A 19,790-nucleotide genomic window follows, 5' to 3' on the forward strand; every position below is an offset into this window, starting at 1 on the left:
AATTGTTATAAGAGAAGAGTAAAATCAACGTGTTCAAATTATTCAGGCATATAATTAAATATCTTGTGTTCATCAATGTAGAGGAATTGATTTGGTTACCCAATTCACCAAATACCTAAATGATATAACTATGAATGTAAAAAAAACATAAACTATGAAAAGAATATTGTGCAGATGGTAATCAATGTGAAGTACAACAATTATGTTTAAAGAAATTTAAGTATTATTCAGAAATTAGAAATCAGATTACTCACTGTAGTGCAAAGAGAGCTTTTTGCAGAGAACACTCAGGATTCCTGTCAAGAATTATGAGGGTTGACAAACCGCTGCATCGTGATTTATTGCCTTTTGTAAACTGCTCCATTCTGAAAAAATTAAAGATCGTGGTATCCCTAATTTTAGGGTTCGTGGAGAAAGGTATTTTGTGCAGGAGATGAGGAATGGAAACGTGGTGTAGACGTGGGTTACTTTAGGAGTAGTTTTTTTTTTCTTTCTGATTTCCCCCTTTTCCTTTTCCTTTTCCTTTTCCTTTTCCTAATAGGATTTAATAGAAAATTAATTGCCAATTTTTAAAATTGAAACGTGGAAGTTGTATCCACACCATCTGGAATATTTTTTTCCTTTTTTTTTAAATCCATATTAAATAATACTAACTAATAACTAATTCACTATTTTCTAAACTAATTGTAACACATGGCATTCTGTTACATTGCCACTTGTCACAATGCTATTGCAAACTATCCTCTTTTTAATTATATATAGATATCTTCCTTCAAATTGGTATCAGAGCCTGTGTGAGATCCAACATATATAAAAGAATATGAATATTTCTTATTTACCGGATTGTCCCGTTTTTGTGTTTGATGGAAAAAAATAATTTTGAGAGTTGGTATCAACAGATGAAGAATTTCTTCAATGTTGTTGGACTATGGTCCATTATTGATGAAGGATTCGTGGAAATCCCAGAAGGCACAACATTGACTGGTGAAGCAGCTACACAATTGGAGAAAGATATGCAATTGAATTATAAGGCATTATATTACCTCAATAGCAAAGTCCAATTGCATGTATACAACAAATATTTGCATGCAAAATCAGCTAAAGCGGCTTGGACAATTTTGGTGAAATCATATAGACGTGTTGCAGACGTGAAGAGAGAGAAACTTCAATAGCTTTGGAGACAGTATGAGTTGGTCCAGATGAAACCAACAGAATCTGTCAAATAATTTTTTGTAAGAATTAAAGAAATTGTTAATGATATTAAAATCAACGGAGAAGTATTGGAAGAAGTTAAAGTTGTTGAAAAGATATTGCAGTCTATAAGATTAGAATTTCACATTAAGATAACAGTTATTGAGGCAACCCAGGATCTTAAAACGTTGAAAGTTGATGATCTAGAAGATGAATTGGTGGCATATGAGATGTCATTGAATCAGCAAACACACGAGATAGTGGATGAGGCATTGCAAACAAAAGATGAACCAAAAGATAAAGAAGAGTCATTGAATCTGGCAGAAATAAATGAAGAAGGCCAGAATTTAGAAATTATGGAGAAAAGAAGAGAAGGTAGAGGTAATTTTTGTTATGGCATAGATGTCTTTGATTGTAATGCGGAATCCAATAATGTTCAAATTAATTTATCAATGATTTCTGGGATAGCTAAAAAGGATAATTTGATTGGAACTTATGCTCTTTCGATAGAGGCTACTAGTGTTTTAAGTAATAAAATGTGTAATAGACATGATTGGTCTATACAATGCGGGGCTATTGGAAAAGGAATACCCACCATTATCACACAAGAAAAATTGTTTGAAGGTATTGAAAATGAATCTGGTGATGAAAGAAGCAAAAGAGTTCATCAAGAGCAAGTTTTTGATGATCTACCTAAAATTGAAGCAGAAATAATTAAGGGTCCAGATCCACAATTGACGTGCATGATTTTGGATATTGAAGACCCAATCAATTTTGAACCATTACCTGAGATTGCATATTTTGAGGAGCTTGACGAAAAATTATTTGTTGATGATACTGCTCTACCACCTATTGAAAGGTCAACTAGATTCGGATGGGCACGCAAGACCAAGTACAAATCAAGTGAAGAAGTAGATGATTTTAAATCAAGACGAGTTATTGAAGAATACAAAAATAACAACAAATATTCTCATGATATTTTGAAGATGGAGAAAGTGAAATTAACTTTGAATCTTGTTGAAAAGAAACTGAAGCTAACTAAAGATGGCACTCACAAGTTTGTCAATGCTACGTACTTCAGAAAATTGTTCGAGAGTCTGAGGTGGTTGACTTCTACAAGATATGATATTGTTAATGGCACGCTCAAGTTTGAAGATCTTGGTTTAAGGGAACATATGTTGGAATTAAACCAAGATTACTAATCCAAAGTTGTTTAGGATTGATATTTGGTATTTATTTAATTCATACTTAATTAGGATTTAGTTTATTTGATTCATGTCTAGTTAGGATTTATTTATCAAATCCATATTGGAATGAGTTTTTCTAGTCCTAGTCTATTTTGGTTTCTAGTATTATAAATAAGGATGTTATGTCACATATTTTCATTGTAGTGAGATTCAAGAGTTTTGAGTTATTAAGTAAAGTCTCCTACCTTCTCTCTCTAGTTTGATAAATTTCTTTGTGATGGGGTTGCATCAAGGATCAGCTCTTAGTCCGTTCTTATTTGCCTTGGTGATGGATGGATTGACGCGGCAAATTCAAGGTGAGGTGCCATGGTGTATGCTTTTCGCGGATGACATAGTCCTGATCGATGAGACTCGTAGCGGAGTTAACGCTAAGCTGGAGGATTGGAGACAAACTCTGGAGTCTAAAGGGTTTAAGCTGAGTATGACCAAGACAGAGTACTTAGAGTGTAAGTTTAGTGAAGCACCTCAGGAGGCCGGCTTGGAAGTGAGGCTTGGTACCTAAGTCATCCAGAAGAAAAGTAGTTTCAAGTATCTTGGGTCTATTATGCAAGGCAGCGGGGAGATTGACGATGATGTCACACATCGTATTGGGGCAGGGTGGATGAAATGGAGGCTTGCTTCCGGAGTGCTATGTGACAAGAAGGTGCCACCACAACTTAAGGGAAAGTTCTACAAAGTGGTGGTTAGACCGACTATGTTGTATGGGGCGGAGTGTTGGCCAGTTAAGGTTTCTCACGTTCAAAAGATGAAAGTTGCTGAGATGAGAATGTTGAGATGGATGTGTGGCCACACCAGGAGTGACAGGATTAGGAATGAGGATATTCGGGACAAGGTGGGAGTGGCCTCGGTGGAAGACAAGATGCGAGAAGCGAGATTGAGATGGTTTGGGCATGTGAAGAGGAGAGACACGGATGCCCCAGTGCGGAGGTGTGAGAGGTTGGCCATGGATGGTTTCAGACGAGGTAGGGGTAGGCCAAAGAAGTATTGGGGAGAGGTAATTAGACACGACATGGCGCAGTTACAGCTTACCGAGGACATGACCTTAGATAGGAGGGTTTGGAGGACCCATATTAGGGTAGAAGGCTAGTAGATAGTCTCATTACCCTGCCTTATTAATAGTCGCATTATCGTAGTATAATTTCTTGTGCTCTAATTTATGCTATTATGCTATTATCTGTTATTTCCTGTGCTTTGATTATTCTATGTTATCTGTGTCGCTTGCGTTACTTCATTTCCATATCGCTTTGAATCTCTTAGCCGTATCTGACCTCTTTTTATGTTTTTATTGAGTCGAGGGTCTCTCGGAAACAGCCATCCTACCTTGGTAGGAGTAAGGTCTGCGTACACTCTACCCTCCCCAGACCCCACGTTGTGGGATTTCACTGGGTTGTTGTTGTTGTTTGTTGTTGTTGAGTTTTCCGCCTGTGCTCATATTATTCCTTTGAGTATTTTTATTTCCTTCATATGTTGGAATTAAACCAAGATTACTAATCCAAAGTTGTTTAGGATTGATATTTGGTATTTATTTAATTCATACTGAATTAGGATTTAGTTTATTTGATTCATGTCTAGTTAGGATTTATTTATCAAATCCATATTGGAATAGGTTTTTCTAGTCCTAGTCTATTTTGGATTCTAGTATTATAAATAGGGATGCTATGTCACATATTTTCATTGTAGTGAGATTCAAGAGTTTTGAGTTATTAAATAAAGTCTCCTACCTTCTCTCTCTAGTTTGATAAATTTCTTCTATATAGCCATTGTTAAGTCTTCCGCCTGTGCTCATATTATTCCTTTGAGTATTTTTATTTCCTTCAAATTGGTATCAGAGCCTCTACGATCCTGGTAAAGAATAAAAGAGCTTCCGCTGCTGGCGGGCGGCTATAACCCATATATGCCGCCCGTTAGGCCAATGATTTTGTTGGAACACGCCGGGCCAATAATATGCATGTGAAAAACAGTCATGCTGAGAATGATTGAAAAAAAAAACATTGCAGGTGTCAAAAGGTGTAAACGAATATGCACAAGAGGAAGGAACGATCTTCTCTAAAAATTGGAGAAGAGAGTTAAAAAAAAAAAAGTTGGCGAGAAAGTGCATCAACAAGTTGGAATGTTGAAGATAAAGTGCTCTAACGAGTGAAAGTTGAAGAGAAAGTGCTTTAACAATTGAAGGTTGGTGAGAAAGTGCATCAACAAAATTGGAATGTTGGAGAGAAAGTGCTCTAACGATTGTGAAGGTTGAAGAGAAAGTGCTTCAACAATTGAAGGTTGATGAGAAAGTGTATCAACAAAATTGGAATGTTGGAGAGAAAGTGCTCCAACGATTGTGAAGGTTGAAGAGAAAGTGCTTCAACAATTGAAGGTTGATGAGAAAGTGCATCAACAAATTGAATATTGGAGAGAAAGTGCTCCAATGATTGTGAAGGTTGAAGATAAAGTGCTTCAACAATTGAAGGTTGGTGAGAAAGTGCATCAACAAAATTGAAATGTTGGAGAGAAAGTGCTCTAACGATTGTGAAGGTTGAAGAGAAAGTGCTTCAACAATTGAAGGTTGATGAGAAAGTGTATCAACAAAATTGGAATGTTGGAGAGAAAGTGCTCCAACGATTGTGAAGGTTGAAGAGAAAGTGCTTCAACAATTGAAGGTTGATGAGAAAGTGCATCAACAAAATTGGAATGTTGGAGAGAAAGTGCTCCAACGATTGTGAAGGTTGAAGAGAAAGTGCTTCAATAATTGAAGGTTGGTGAGAAAGTGCATCAACAAATTGGAATGTTAGAGAGAAAGTGCACCAACGATTGTGAAGGTTGAAAAAAAGTGTTTCAACAAATTGGAAGTTAGGGAGTGACAGTTGAAGAGAAAGTGCTTCAACAATTGATGGGTTGGAAATAAGTGCTTCAACGATTGGAAGATAGTGACAAGTGCATCAAGAATCAGATATACAATTTTGAATTACGGGAGAATGTTGGAAATAATAATTCAAAATTGTAGGAAACAAAAATTGGTTAGGATTTGATATTTTAATCCATGTCCAATTAGGATTTATAGTCAAATTAGTATAGGAATAGGTTTTCCTGTTTTGAGTTAAAGTAGGTTTTATACTATTATAAATAGGGCTGCTGCTATTTATTTTATATGGTGGAGATTGTCGAGAGTACTGAGAGATTCATATAGTTTTTCAATAAAATATCTTCCTTCAATATATATATATATTATGTAAAGACGAAAGACAGAAAATAGAATAGAGATATAATCAAAAGTAATGTTTTACCAGGAAGAATATTTTGACAATTACTATGAATAAAACCGTAAAAGACTTGATTAAACTAAACGCGCTTATAAACGGTAAAATCATGCCCTTCTCACTTATAAGTTGCTGTCTTGTTGCTGGTGGAACTTGGAACTAACTAATCCTTATAGTCCTCATCCAAGTCCAATTGATGATGTTTCTGTGTTCCATCTTTTAGATATTATATGTCATTTTCATCACATTTATTTTACTCTGATTTTCCATCTACCTTCACTAAATATGTGTTCAGATATTTGCACTAGCCATGTCTGGTCAATTGTCACAATTTGGTTTGTAAACAAGTTTTGAGTTTGAAAACCCACAACCCTGGGATTATCCGGCACTTGGAAGAACTAGAAAAAGGAAAGAAAAAAGTGATAACTTGATTTTTAGTCGTCTTAGTAAATAAAATGGAACAAGATTGCCTGAGTGGTAGAGTCGTGAAAACATTTGTTTCTTCCATATCTTGGACCTTAGCTCCATGCTAAACGTACTCCGTCTGTCCAATTTTATGTGACTTTCTTTTCGTAAACAGTTCACAAAAGAATGACATCTTCTCTTTTTAAAAACTATTTAATCCTAACATCCCCATTTACTCGCAATGACATGACTTCTTGTGACTTGGATTAGGGGTCTCGAGTTAGAACCCGGATATATAATTGTCTTTGGTAGGAGTACTTTAGCCCCAAAGCAGAGCTTCCCAGAGCGAATTTGAATTAGTCTTAGTCTGGCTCCAACGCAAGTTACAGACGGGTGGGAAACCCACAAAAAAAAAAAAAAAACACTGAACTCTCCAACTCAAACTCGGGTCAAATAACTTTTCACCAGTAGCAAGTCGACAACATGGAATTAAAATCACGTTCCAAATTGCAATATTTTACAATACACCAAAAAGAAAAATGTTTGTTGTTTGATACAATTTGTCAAGATGAACCTAAGGATGTGTTAAAACAAATATACCATAGCAAATAATGTCACAACTGGCAATTGTATGATCTTAGGATTGACATGGAAATAACCTTATCAATCAAAGGATCTTTCATTTGTCATCTCATCATAATGTTGTTCAAAAATTTGCACCAAATATGATGACAAATAACCATCAACCTAGTGTTGCTTCCCTTCTTAGTACCTGTACAGGCTGTATCATCAGTATTGAAGCACTACTCAAGCTTTTTTCAAGAATCTCAATAATAAAAAAAAAAGAACTTGTAAAAGATGAAATTTACTCTGTGCACTGTGGTAGTCATAATATTCTTTCTTCTATTTCATTTTTTGGGGAAATTTGCATTTTAACCTTCAATTTATTGATAAGAGCACTTTTGATGCCTCTAGGATCTACTTATGAATCTTCACAAATTTAATAAATTATTAGGTGCTTAAATTCGTAGTGTTGCTCCATATTTGAGCGTTGTGCAATTCTAAAATAGTCTAAACATTACAAATTTCTTATATAGAGAGGGACCAAAGACCAAAGACACATTCTTATTAGGTTAAGGTTAAATGTGCTTAGTCAACTATTAGAAGGACTAAGATCTGAATTTACATTGGGATCAAAATTGCAATTATCATAGCAAATGGCCATTTTACAACTGACCCGACCTTGGCTTCACGCAGAGATGACTAACAATCTAATACTACCGTCACGTAAAGAATTACTCCATCTGCTTCATTTTATGTGACACTAATTCCCTTTTAGTATGTTCCAAAAAGAATGACACCTCTATATTTCAAAACAATAAGCTTTAAACTTTGCAGTTTATCCTTAATGACATTATTTTATAGCCACACAAATGTCATGTTTTAACACCACAAGTTCCAAAAGTCTTTTTTTTTTTTTTTTAAACTCGGTGTCCAGTCAAACAAGTTCACATAAAATTAGGAGGAGCAGCTAATTGCATCAGCGGCACTTAAAAACTCAGTAGAGAAGCCAACTGGTATAGTTGAGCGGAAAGATCGCAGTGATTTACCTCTTCAGCAAATTTTATCAAAATTGTTGTCCGTGGTCGGTGCTGCCCCTCCACAGGGACAAAATGAGCTGTCACTACCGCTGGGAAACCCGCATTTTCCAAAACTCCCTTTGAGAAGAAAAAAGAAAATAAATGATAGCTCTCAGGACCAGTAGACAAAGCAAAGCTGATAATGTTCTTACCCTTACAATACCCGCAACAAAAGCTCCACAGTTGAATGCACCCATATCTTTTGGAATTGAAATGAATCTAAAATGCATATCCGCCAAAAATGAAATATAAGAGTTACAAGAGCAAGTAGACAATAGAAAATATTTGCAATGCTTCAGTAAAAATCACCTATTGACAAGGAGCTCCTTCTCACTAATCATATATTCATCTTCATGTTCAGTGCCTTTCTCAAGTGAGTCAGCAACCTGGTATACAAGAACGAAAATGTTTCACTTAGTTCAACCGTCCAACAATGTTGTGTTAGAGGAATAGGTAAGGGGCGGCTGAACCTATACATACACAATAACACAAAGGAAAAGCACGCGCTTCTAATCACCAAGCGAGAACTCTGAAACCATTTGTTAGCTTTTGACAAAATGGAATATCTCTTGTAATGAGGAAGTAGATAAATTAATGATGAATTTCAAAACAAATTAAGAGATAATATCAACCAGGATTCAAGAGAAAAATATTGATTGTAGAGACAAGTAAAGAGGAGAATGTTAAAACTTCGAATACAGTAAATTTGAAAAATATTGATTGTAGAGACATTCAACTTGTTTGGACTGAGGCGTAGTTGTTGTTGTATAATTTTTTATTTTGAAACAATTTTGATGAGTACCATGGGACCTTTCTCAAGAAAGGAAAATGTCTTCATCCCATGCGAAAATGGATTCAAAGTATCTCCATTCTCTTTTTATTTTACAGAAGATTTGTAGAGCAAAGGAAAAATTATAAGATTTTTCTGAGTGGGTCCAATGGGAAAGTAATTTTCCTCTTCTTTCACCCAAACCAAGCATAGTGAAAGAAACTTTAAAATCCTTTCCTTCGCTTCCCTATTTTCTTGAAAAAGGTTAATGCATCCATTGAGCGACAAAAGGAGGCATTCCTCCAACCCCAAAATTGATTTTTCTCATATTTAGCGGATTCGTAAAGCCAGTCCAAACTAGTTTCCAATGGATGAAGGGTTTGATTTATATGATGTGAGAAGTATTAGTGCTAAAGTTTAGTTTCAAGCTTTTCTAATTTCTCCTTTTGCACTGAAAAATTTGCAGTCATTCCCACCCCACTGCCTAAAACCAAACATACATATAAACACCAAACAAGAGAAAGCTAAAGTACAGTCCCCCAAGAAAACAAATTAGGAAATTCGTAGATAGATGGGAAAGGTGTTTAAGCAAAAAAGGGGAAGACAGAAAGAAGAAAAAGAAGTTGACCTTCCCAAACAAAACCTTCCATACTGTGCTGTGTACAAATGATAATATACCCAGTAGTCGTGTCTCCCTTCTATTTCCCTGCAGCATTATGAAGATTTTAGAACAATCACTGTTCCACTGTGAAAATAAAGCTTGTCAACTAGTACTAGAAATGAACATCACAATTTGCTTGCTCAAACATTAGAAAGTAACTTATCCGATTTTATGTAATATTGCATTCGTCACCTAGTAAAGCTGCCGTGATAGCAGCACTAGAAATCATATTCTCCTCTATAGTTTCCCATACTAAATTGTCAAAATCAAACGACCATGGTTGAAAAACATTTCTCATTTCACGTAAACATGATTATATTCAAAATTACTGTAAGTAAATATGCTAGAAGTATAGATTTCCGTGCCACATAGATTAAGTGGAAATAACTGGCTCAAAGAATTATCTGTTAGTCAAGATTTACTGATCTGACAACGGATATCTAGCATCTAGAAATGGAGTTGCTCTAAGTGAACAAGTTAGAAGCAACATATAAGAGTGGCAACTGCAGTTGAAGTAATACCTTTTCCCTATGGCAGAGGAGTTCCAATGTCCGTGCTCCAACAGAATATCCAGCATCCTCCAACCTATTTTCCATAAAATCATTAATATCCACCAGATCGAGTTCACAAAACCAGTGTGAAATCTGTGGCAACAGCAAAAACTCTTTCAAACTTATGAGGACAGAAAAATTTAAGCTCAAGTTCCTGGAAGATTCTTCTTATCATTTGATACTTTAAGCAGTTAGACTGATATTCAAACTCTTCTCTAAATTCCTTTTTAAAATGATCAGAGCATTTGTCAAGTATAAATCCCCTATATTTCCACGGCAAGTACAGGTGTCAGCAAAAATATCAATTTTGCTTTTTGCACCCAAGAGTATGGCCTAGTGGTCAATGAAATGGGTACAAACCTTCGAGACCAAATCCCAGCAAAGACAAAATATTACTCGTAGGTGACTTTTTCCCATCTGCAGAGTCACCCAACACTTGTGCTGGTAGTGGTAGGACATAGTAGGCACCCAATGGAATAATCTATGTGCACAAGCTAGACGGACACCACCATTATATTAAAAGATACAACTTTATTCCTTTGATAAGGAAAGGTTTCAAGAAAATGGACGTAAAGGTATCAACCATGGCGTACAAGCAGTTAAAATATCTGATCCTCCCTTTCATTTGATACTAATAACATTGAGATGCCAATTTTTATTTTTTGTATATTGACATTATACCATTGAAATGACTCTTGAGCATTTAAAAGAAACAGTCAAATAAGAGAACTACAAAGGGCATCTCAAATACGTAGAGCAACACTAATGTAAAATGATCAATCAACCAACTAAGCCTCAACTCCAAAATAGTCAGTGTACGATTCCTCCATAACCATTTTGCTCTATTCGGGTCCATTCAAATACCAGTATTTCTCTAAGTTCCACAGACATACAAGTCAATTTCCCTCTAATTTCAGCAATACAAAGGCAACAACAACAACTACGGCTCAGTCTCAAACAAGTTGGGGTCGACTATATGAATCGCTATTTCTTCATTGAAGCTCATTTCATGATGAATCATCATAATTCAGCAAAACAAGAGCAAATTAACAACAACAACAAAATAACAGAGTTCTTGAAAATCACCTTCGCTCTAATTCAGTAATGTTGTCCACTTGAGTCTGATTGTACTGAACAAGCTCCGAAAACAAGAAAGCAAAACCACTCAAACTAACCTGCAAAAGACCTCAATCACTAATCTGCAAAATTATATCCCCCCTCACCCCCACGCCACTCCCCTCTAGCTAAAAAAGATTTAAAATTGGTAACATGGGTAAATGTTATTACGATCTATAGTGAAAAAAAAAAACTGTTCCTTTTCTCCCCCCTAGCTAAAAAGATTTAAAATTGGCAACATGGGTCCATATTCCTTGGCGTAATTGGTAAATTTGCTGCCATGTGACCGGAGGTCACGGGTTCGAGCCATGGAAACAACCTCTTGCAGAAATGCAGGGTAAGGCTGTACAATTGACCCTTGTGGTCCGGCCCTTCCCCGAACCTGCGCATAGCAGAAGTTTAGTGCAGCGGGCTGCCCTTTATTAGGATCTATAGTGAAAAAGCTTTTTTTTTCTTCCCCCTGGGTAAAAACATTTAAAATTGGTAACACGGGGTCAAATTTTATTAGGGTTTATAGTGAAAAAGACACCCCCTCCCCCCCCCCCCCCCCCCCCCCAATTTTTTTTTTCTTGAACAAAATTGAGAAAGATGTAAACTTGAAAAATGAAAGAAGTACCTCTAGCTAAAAAGATCTAAAATTGGTAATATGGGTCAAACTTCATCAGGGTTTATAGTGAAAAAAGAACACCCCCCCCCCCCCCCCCCTTTTTTTTCGTTGAACAAAATTGAGTTTTTTTCTAGATATAAAGATGTAAACTTGAACAATGAAAGAAAAACTACCTCTAGCTAAAAAGATTTAAAATTGGTCATATGGGGTCAAATTTCAGTAGGATCTATAGTGAAAAAGATCTCCTTTTTATTTTCTTGAACAAAATTGAGTTTTCTTCTTAATATAAAGATGTAAAAATCTGACAAATGAAAGAAGAAGTACCTCTTGTTTGCCTTTACTGAGGGGTTTATCTAAGACATTTGTGTACTGCTTGATCTTCCCTACACTTATCACTAGTCTTCAAAGTATACCCCCCCCCCACACACACCCCCCCCCCCCCCAAAAAAAACCCCTCTAGCTAAAAAAGATTCAAAATTGGTAACATGGATCAAATTTTATAGTGAAAAAGAACCCTCTTTTTTTATTTTCTTGAATTAACATTGAACACAAAATTGAGTTTATTCTTTCTTGATATAAAGATGTAAAAAATTGAAAAGAGGAAAAAGAAAGTGTACCTCTTGTTTGCCTTTGCTAAGGGGTTTCTCAAGGACATTTGTGTACTGTTTGATCTTCCCTACACTTATCATCTTTTTTCCTTCAACTCTTCACAGATCTCTCACTACTGTAGTGTTCTCAGATTTTGTTATTCATAGGAAAAATTGAAAAGAAAGACCAAAGATACAAGAGAAAATGAAAAAGATGGTCCTTTATGTTTGGGTAGTTTTAAAAGAGTCCAACCCATTACCCTTGGCTGAAAAAAAATCGGGTCGTGTTAAGTTATTTTAGTAGGTAAAAAATTATTTGAGAAAAAAATAATTTTGAAGGACTGGGATGATGCCACGTGACAGCTGTTAGACATAAGATATAATTGACATAAGATATAATTGACCCCATAGTATGACGGTAAGAGTATAATTGGTCCTAAAGTATAACAAAGAGTATGAATGAACTATTTTTCAAAGTTCAGGATAATTTTGGCTCTTTTCCGCTGAAAATATACTATTGCACCAAATATTAAAAGTAGGCTAAAATAACAAAATTTGCGAAAACTACACCTTCAACTGTAAGTTTCAATTAGATCTAACAATAGAGTTTTCATTCTCTATTTTCATCAAAAAATGAGATATTTTTGGTCTTTGTTATATAATCAATTAACTTTGGATTTTAGATTCAATGGAAATAACAGGGATAAAAAGAGTTAACTAGAAATATTAATAAAGTCTCGTCAAATCTAAAAACCACAACATCAATTTATACTAGACACCAAAAATTGCATACACGCATAATACCAAACACTAAAGTTAGACCAAAATAAAAGAAATTGCAAAAATTACACCTTTTAATATAAGTTCCTATTGAATTTAATCACTAGAATTTATTAAATACTTGACGGAAATTAAAAAAAAAATAGCTTTTATGATACTACAATAGTTTTTATTTTATGGTAACTCCAAAATGTACCTAAGTGGGCTGTACCCCCATTGAGACCAAACTTTATGGACCAAACTATATTTAATTTTAACATTAATTTGCCACTTCAAAAGCAGCCCATATAAAAATCATATATTTTTTTTATTTCATTATCCATTCACTCATTCATTACTAGCAAACTGATGATAACAGATTGCTAAAAAAATCCAAATAGAATTATCACAACTATGGCATCAACATCTCTTCTACTTCCACTCAGTAAGCTCTATTTAATCTTCACAGCATTAAAATAATTCCCTTTTTCAATCCATTTGCTTTTACAGTTAATTTTTTGGAAAAATTACTCTCTATGCCTACTGGGAGAAAATGTTTACCTGATTTAGCCCAGTTTTTTCTTAATTACCCGGTTTAGTCCAGTTTTTCCTTAAACACCTATTATATACTATTATACACTTTTATACAAGGCAGACCATTGTTTACTTTAAGTGTATAATGTTTGTATAGTGTCATATAATGTTGTATACCGTGTGTATAAACATTGTGGTGAAGAAAAAAAGGTTGGTTATGTGAATGTATACTGAAAATAAGGCTATGTAGTTGTAATATATTATGTTAGGTTGTATATTTTTGAAAAATTCCTTTTTTGCCTCATTATGCTATTATCTTGTATGTAAAGGTTCAATCTTTTCTACAAATGTGTCCAAGAATCATCATCAAACAATTGGAAAAACCCAAATTCGAAGTGGGGTTACAAGGAAATGTGTTTCTTTATTGCGGATACAAGCAAATTTGATGGGTACTACTGAAGAAGCTGAAGGGTACAACATAACTAAGCGTAGAGACTTGTTAATGGGGTTTGGGTTTTGTGTGGCTTCAAGTTTCTTGATGGGTTCTAGTTATGCTGAGGCAGCTGGGTTGCCACCAGAGGAAAAACCAAAATTGTGTGATGCTGAATGTGAGAAAGAGCTTGAAAATGTATGGTGAGGTTATTTATCTCCCTCTCATTTTTTAAACTCTTAATATTTGTTGTCATTTATTTACTTCCCGTTTCATTTTATGTGGCGTAGTTTGATTAGGTACGGAGTTTAAGAAAGAAAGACTGACTTTTGAAACTTGTGATCTTAAATATGCTATGAGATTTATTTGGCAATAAAAGCTTGTTAGTAACGGTGAAAATGAGAAGTTTAAAGTTAAACTGGGAGAGGTATCATTCGTTTTGAAACAGACTAATAAGAAAATAATCCCACATAAAAGAGAGTGGTATTTGTGGTCAATTATTCTACTCCTTCCATCATAACCTATGTTGCTCGGATTCTTAAAAAGTACCGCCAGGTGTTGGATCCTTCAAAAGCTATGCATTTTCTAAGGATCCGACAGGGTGCGGCAACAATTTTTTAGGGTCCGAACAACATAGATCGTAACTTACATAACGACATATGAGTGAATGAGTAATTTTAGATGTTAATCTTTAAATGTATCTTAATATAGCAATTGGAGTGATAGATTTTCAGTTTATGGGGGTAGTATAGGATCCATTCTTAGGGATAAAATCATCCATTTGATTGAACACATCGCCTATCAAATTTTACCTTTTATTATAGTGTGTCTTGCGGGGGCATACATGCAGGAAAGAAGTTTGAGCTAAAGCAGTGACTGAAAGTTTACTTGAATAGAGCAAGCATCAAAATTAAAGTTTAAAATCTGAACAGTTAAATGACTTTGAACTCTTGAAAGTTGTGAAAATAGTATAAGATAATATTATGAGCGGAATGATTTTAAATACTTTGGGATGTCCCAAAATGAAAATTGTGTAATATAAATGGTGGCGGATTTGAACAAATAAACAACAAACCTTTTGTGTGGAAAAGAACCTTGTGAAGGAAATTACTGGTGGCCTTATAATTCGATGTGATGGACGGCTTTTATTTACTATTTTAGTGCTTTCCATCTGCCAGACTAATGCAAATTTCAAGAGAAGTTCTTCGCCTTGCATTTGGTTCATACTCTAAAAAAAAGAATTATTGCACTCCCACTGTAACGGAGATTGTTGACAAATTAAAACCATAATGATTAATTTTCAGCTTTCGTGCATCGGAGTTCATTACTAATTATGTTGGTCCTTACTTTTCGAGTATCCCTGTTAAGATCCTGCGAGAATCATTCCATATTCTGGAATGATAGGAGATTATTCGAGATTATGTTCCTTTTGCAAAGTCATCTAAATTAGAAGATAGTTTCTGTTGACTTTTCTTACATAGATTTAGATAACCAAAAGCACTTAGGGTACATATTATCCCATTCTGTCTTAGGTTATTTATTCATCCCATTCTGTTACTTGGACATGGCAAGTATAAGTCCTACCAAATCCAGTATATGTTCCAATTCAACGTTTTTCTATCTTATCCTAAATCTTTTTTTTTAATTTAGTATATCACCATAGTATATGGTGAATTCTTAACGACGATTTGGATTTAGTGACTTGAAATCCATTTAGTTGGACATGCAATTGCTATATGCATGCATCGATTTGCAAAAGTTGATATTCTCACTGCCCCTGTCTAAAGATTCTTGCAACAGTGAAGTTGCAATTTAGCATGAATTAGGAGTGCCATTTATTCAGATAGTCTTTGTCGGGCACTTAGCTGACGAATGATATAACAAGACCCAAACTGGTCTAACAAATTCAACAGAAATAGCCTCCTTGCTATCATCTTTCTCGGAGATATTTCTAGTTGGAATCTGCTATAAAATTCATCATTTACTTGAAATTTTATAACCATGGTTTACATATGAGGTTTAGTAGAAAATCCATCAACTTAGGAGGCTATGTTTGATTCATCATTAACAAGCATATCCTTTATTATCAGAAGCCTGAGGGCCCCAGTAACAGTATACTTTTTTCATAAATGAAGGTTCCTATGGTAACAACTGAGTCAGGCTTGCAGTATAAGGACATCAAAGTTGGTAGAGGCCCTAGTCCCCCTGTTGGTTTCCAGGTATGTATCCTGATGTCCGATACTTTCGATTCTTATGTAAAAGTGGAGGAGGATTTATGGTGCAATAAACTTTTTCTTCACCAAACTAGCTGGTTACCTTAGGGGTCATTTGGTTGCTGGTTAGAGTTATGCAGGTATTAGTAGGATTAGTTATGTAGGGATAGTTATGCACGGTTTAGTTCTTCCATCTTCTATCCTGCATAAAATAATACTTAGATTTCCTTATAACTTATACATGTATTAGTTATGCGGGATTCTAAATTGCTAACCAAACATCGTATTTGGTGTTTTGAATTTTATACATAGCAAAAAAGTACCACCAAACACGGTAGAAGTTATGCAGGATTTAATACATGAATAAGTCACCTCCTAGCCAGCAACCAGGGGCGGCTCAATAATTTTTGTGACCTAAAGCAAAACTCTAATAAGAGGCTTTAAATTTAAAGCTTATTTTTGTTGCTTTATGAGATTCAACGTAATTAATTTATTTTGTTCTTATATTTTTTGAGTTTAGAATAATCATCTTAGATTTTCAGTTGACATATTAAATTCATGAATAACAAAAAATGATGTATACGTTTATGAAGAAAAAAGTAAAAAGTGAAAACTTTGGATTAAAATTAGATAAAATAAAGTTAAAAAATAGTATGGATGAATTTCATATAAATTTTCAGAGACCATAGACAAGCTCACATTGGATTATTGGCACTGTATGACCATTTTTGAAATCGTTTTTTAAATTCTGTCACGGTTAACCATTGTGCTAGTTTCGTCTTTAAAAGTAGTGGTTAATTTACGCAAAGATCTCTTATTGAGGTACTATTTAGATTTTGTTCCTATTCTTAAAAGTTATGCAAATATAATAACCCCGGAAAATACCCTTTAGGTCATGTTATATTCAGATCACATGTTTGTCCACATGTAGCTCAATTTTGCAAACAAAACATAAACTATTGCCTGACGTTTTGCAATAACTTACAAAATTTTAAATCGTGATCTAACATTTTTTCATAAAAATTGTAATATTCTCAAAAGGAATCTTTAGACCGCGGTTTAAAAGACTCTTAAATTGCAAGAAAATCGAAAGAGGACCATTTACTAAACAACCTCCTAGAAAGGGACAAATTGAAAATATATTGGATGAATTTCTTTTAGATAAATTTAACCCTCTAAATCAATGAGACATAATTTAAAAAGTGGCCTAAAAAGATCACGTGTGCAACCACCCAAATGGAAATCACTCTTCGTTAAAAATCACAAATAATAATAATTTTCAACTATAATACTAACAATTATTAAAATTAAAAATAGCTATATAAATGATGTAAGATTATTTTGCGGCCTAAACTTCTCCGCGGCCTAAAGCGGCCGCTTCGCTTGCTTGGCCCCGGAGCTGGCCTTGCCAGCAACCAAGCGATCCCTTGGTGATTTGGAAATTAATTGTAAAGCCAGTATCTTATGATGCTTCCTCTTCTCAATCACAAATAACTTGAAGGGCATTGAGGAGAAAAGGACATGCAAAAAATTTGAGAAAAGAGTATCCTACTCAAAGCGATGCATCATTATTTTTAAGGTTCTTCTTGTACCTCCACCAAGAGAGAGATAGAGGCTGGGGGGGACGAGATCCTTCAATAGATTTTGAATTATCATGTGGAACAAAAGATATCTGGCTCCTTCATTCATGCAAGTTCTATTCAAATTATTCTATTCATTATTTGATCAGTCAAATTTTGCTTGATGATGACAGGTAGCTGCAAATTATGTTGCCATGGTTCCCTCAGGACAAATATTTGACAGGTCATTACATTGATCATACTCTGATTGGTTGCCGACTATTTTACAAAATTGTGAGCTTTGGCTTTTTTAGTTTTGAATAAGCGCGTGCTTGCACATGCTACATTTTAACTTATTTTCTTTATCAGGTAATTAATGAAAGGAAAAATAATACGATAAGAATAAGTTCAAGGGGGTCATAGGACCCCCGTATAGTTTAAGTGTGTAGTTGGCAATTTTGCCATAGTTTAGGTGTGTTTATATGCCTTATATCCCTAAAATAACTTGACATTTCTCTTTTAAGAAGTCTGATTCTCCTTTCTTTCAAAACACGCATGACTTCCTTATTCTGCATTTAGGATAAATGAGGTTTACGATTTAGTGTTTCTTCAAAAATCTAACTTTTGCAAGTTTTTTTTTTTTATTTCTGAATTAACAGCTCCCTGGAGAAAGGTCGACCTTACATTTTCCGTGTAGGCGCTGACCAGGTGAGCTTTAGTACATGTTCATGAAAATTTGTGATGTCATGACTTCAGTAATGGTAATAGCGGTGAAGAATTAGATTTCATAGTTTGGTTAGTTCATACGTGACTAACTAATTTCAATGGCTAGAGTAGGTAGTCAAAGGACTTGATGAAGGGATACTGAGCATGAAAGTGGGAGGAAAACGTCGACTCTACGTACCTGGATCTGTAAGTTCTCTGCCTTTTGAATTTCTCATTTCACAAACAGCTGTTCGGAGTCTGATTCTTCAAGTGAACAATAAGCTCCCCCAAAATCCGGTCCACGGGAGAATTTACAATATGCTAATGAGAAAAACTAATAATTATCAAACCGGTAAGCAGAGGTAAAAGCTTTTCTATGGGATTGACAGGTTTAGCAAGCACTTTAGTTTCTTATTTGAGAAAAGAAAGAAAATATATATGTCTAGCCTGTTATGCAAATAAGCAGCTGTCTGCAATCCCCTTCAAAGCTTTCACTTTTCTCAAAACTATACTTAGTAGGCGTTTGGATATAAAAAATGAGATTTATGAAAAAAGTAGTATTTGAAGTTAAGTTGAAAAAGTGTATTTAGAAATTGAAGTTGTGTTTGGACATTCATTTAACTTAAAAAAGGAAAGTTTGACATTTTGTGAATGGATAAAATTCACTTGAAAAGCTGGTCAAACCAACTTTTTCAAACTTGAAACTCATCTTCAGAAAAGAAATTCAAAAAATCAGTCCAATGTATAACCAAAACGCTGTTTTGCATAAAACAAAATATATATATAAAAAAAAAAGGGGGAAAAAGGTAAAATAATTCCAGAGACAAATGGCTCCGAATAGTTTTTTTATTTGTTATCCTCAATGAGTTGTTTATATCTGCATCCTTATTGTATGAATTTTAACTTTCTCTGCTCGATGAGCAACTATTCAATACAATGTCTTCGGAGATGCCAAGTACTATTTTGGGGGTGAACCTTTCATATATGCAATGGCTTACCTTCTATCTATTTTAGGTTCACACTTTACTCCATACTTGGCAATTGACTTGAAATAGTCCAGATTAATGAAGATCTTTTATAGACTAATTCTGATATATTTCTGTTGAATAGTTGGCATTTCCGAAAGGTCTGGTATCGGCTCCTGGAAGGCCAAGAGTGGCTCCTAATAGTCCCGTGATATTCGATGTGAGTTTGGAGTACATACCAGGCCTTGAATTTGACGAAGAGTGATCAATTTTACATTTCTTTTGTATTGTTTTCCCCTTGGCATGTATCTATAAAGCTGAGGAAAGGCTCATTTAATTACTGTCATTATTCCTACTGTATGTCTCTATTATATGCTCATTTCTTTGCTGTATACAGTCCAGTTTTGCAACTGTATCTTAGCTCTTGTATGTGCTCATAAAGCATATGTTGTACATGAATATACACATGACAAAGAAATGTTAATGATCATTGCTCTTATTTTGTTTCATCTAGTTTCTTCCATTTGAAATACTCTATCCATGTTGCTGCCATTTTACCAAACTGGCTACGTCTTGATTGCTTTTATTTAAGAGTTTAAGTTCTATGCA

General features: G+C 34.7%; 2 protein-coding genes across 4 annotated transcripts; one reads left to right on the forward strand and one right to left on the reverse strand.

Annotated features, from left to right (window-relative positions):
- Nucleotides 1-6,543: 6,543 nt before the first annotated feature.
- LOC132614780 (uncharacterized) lies at nucleotides 6,544-12,225 on the reverse strand. Of its 2 annotated transcripts, none has more exons than XM_060329309.1 (8): nucleotides 12,047-12,225; nucleotides 10,793-10,881; nucleotides 9,677-9,740; nucleotides 9,123-9,200; nucleotides 8,035-8,111; nucleotides 7,878-7,944; nucleotides 7,696-7,803; nucleotides 6,544-6,866 (listed from the first exon to the last, which is right to left on the reverse strand). In XM_060329309.1, the coding sequence occupies exons 1-8, from the start codon at nucleotides 12,116-12,118 to the stop codon at nucleotides 6,828-6,830; spliced, it is 594 nt and encodes a 197-aa protein (XP_060185292.1). In that variant the 5' UTR covers nucleotides 12,119-12,225; the 3' UTR covers nucleotides 6,544-6,827. The 2 variants fall into 2 exon arrangements, with proteins under 2 accessions (XP_060185292.1, XP_060185293.1); XM_060329310.1 differs by having other exon boundaries at nucleotides 6,544-6,857; nucleotides 12,047-12,224.
- Nucleotides 12,226-13,073: 848 nt separating this feature from the next.
- LOC132614193 (peptidyl-prolyl cis-trans isomerase FKBP16-3, chloroplastic) lies at nucleotides 13,074-19,690 on the forward strand. 2 transcript variants are annotated; one of them, XM_060328594.1, is made up of 7 exons: nucleotides 13,074-13,220; nucleotides 13,639-13,937; nucleotides 15,875-15,958; nucleotides 17,706-17,755; nucleotides 18,171-18,219; nucleotides 18,349-18,423; nucleotides 19,327-19,690. In XM_060328594.1, exons 1-7 carry the CDS (start codon nucleotides 13,190-13,192, stop codon nucleotides 19,444-19,446), a joined length of 708 nt encoding a protein of 235 aa, XP_060184577.1. In that variant the 5' UTR covers nucleotides 13,074-13,189; the 3' UTR covers nucleotides 19,447-19,690. The 2 variants fall into 2 exon arrangements, with proteins under 2 accessions (XP_060184577.1, XP_060184578.1); XM_060328595.1 differs by lacking the exon at nucleotides 15,875-15,958.
- The last annotated feature ends 100 nt before the right edge of the window (nucleotides 19,691-19,790 follow it).

This window comes from Lycium barbarum, chromosome 10, assembly GCF_019175385.1.
Source record: "Lycium barbarum isolate Lr01 chromosome 10, ASM1917538v2, whole genome shotgun sequence".
Lineage (NCBI taxonomy): Eukaryota > Viridiplantae > Streptophyta > Magnoliopsida > Solanales > Solanaceae > Lycium > Lycium barbarum.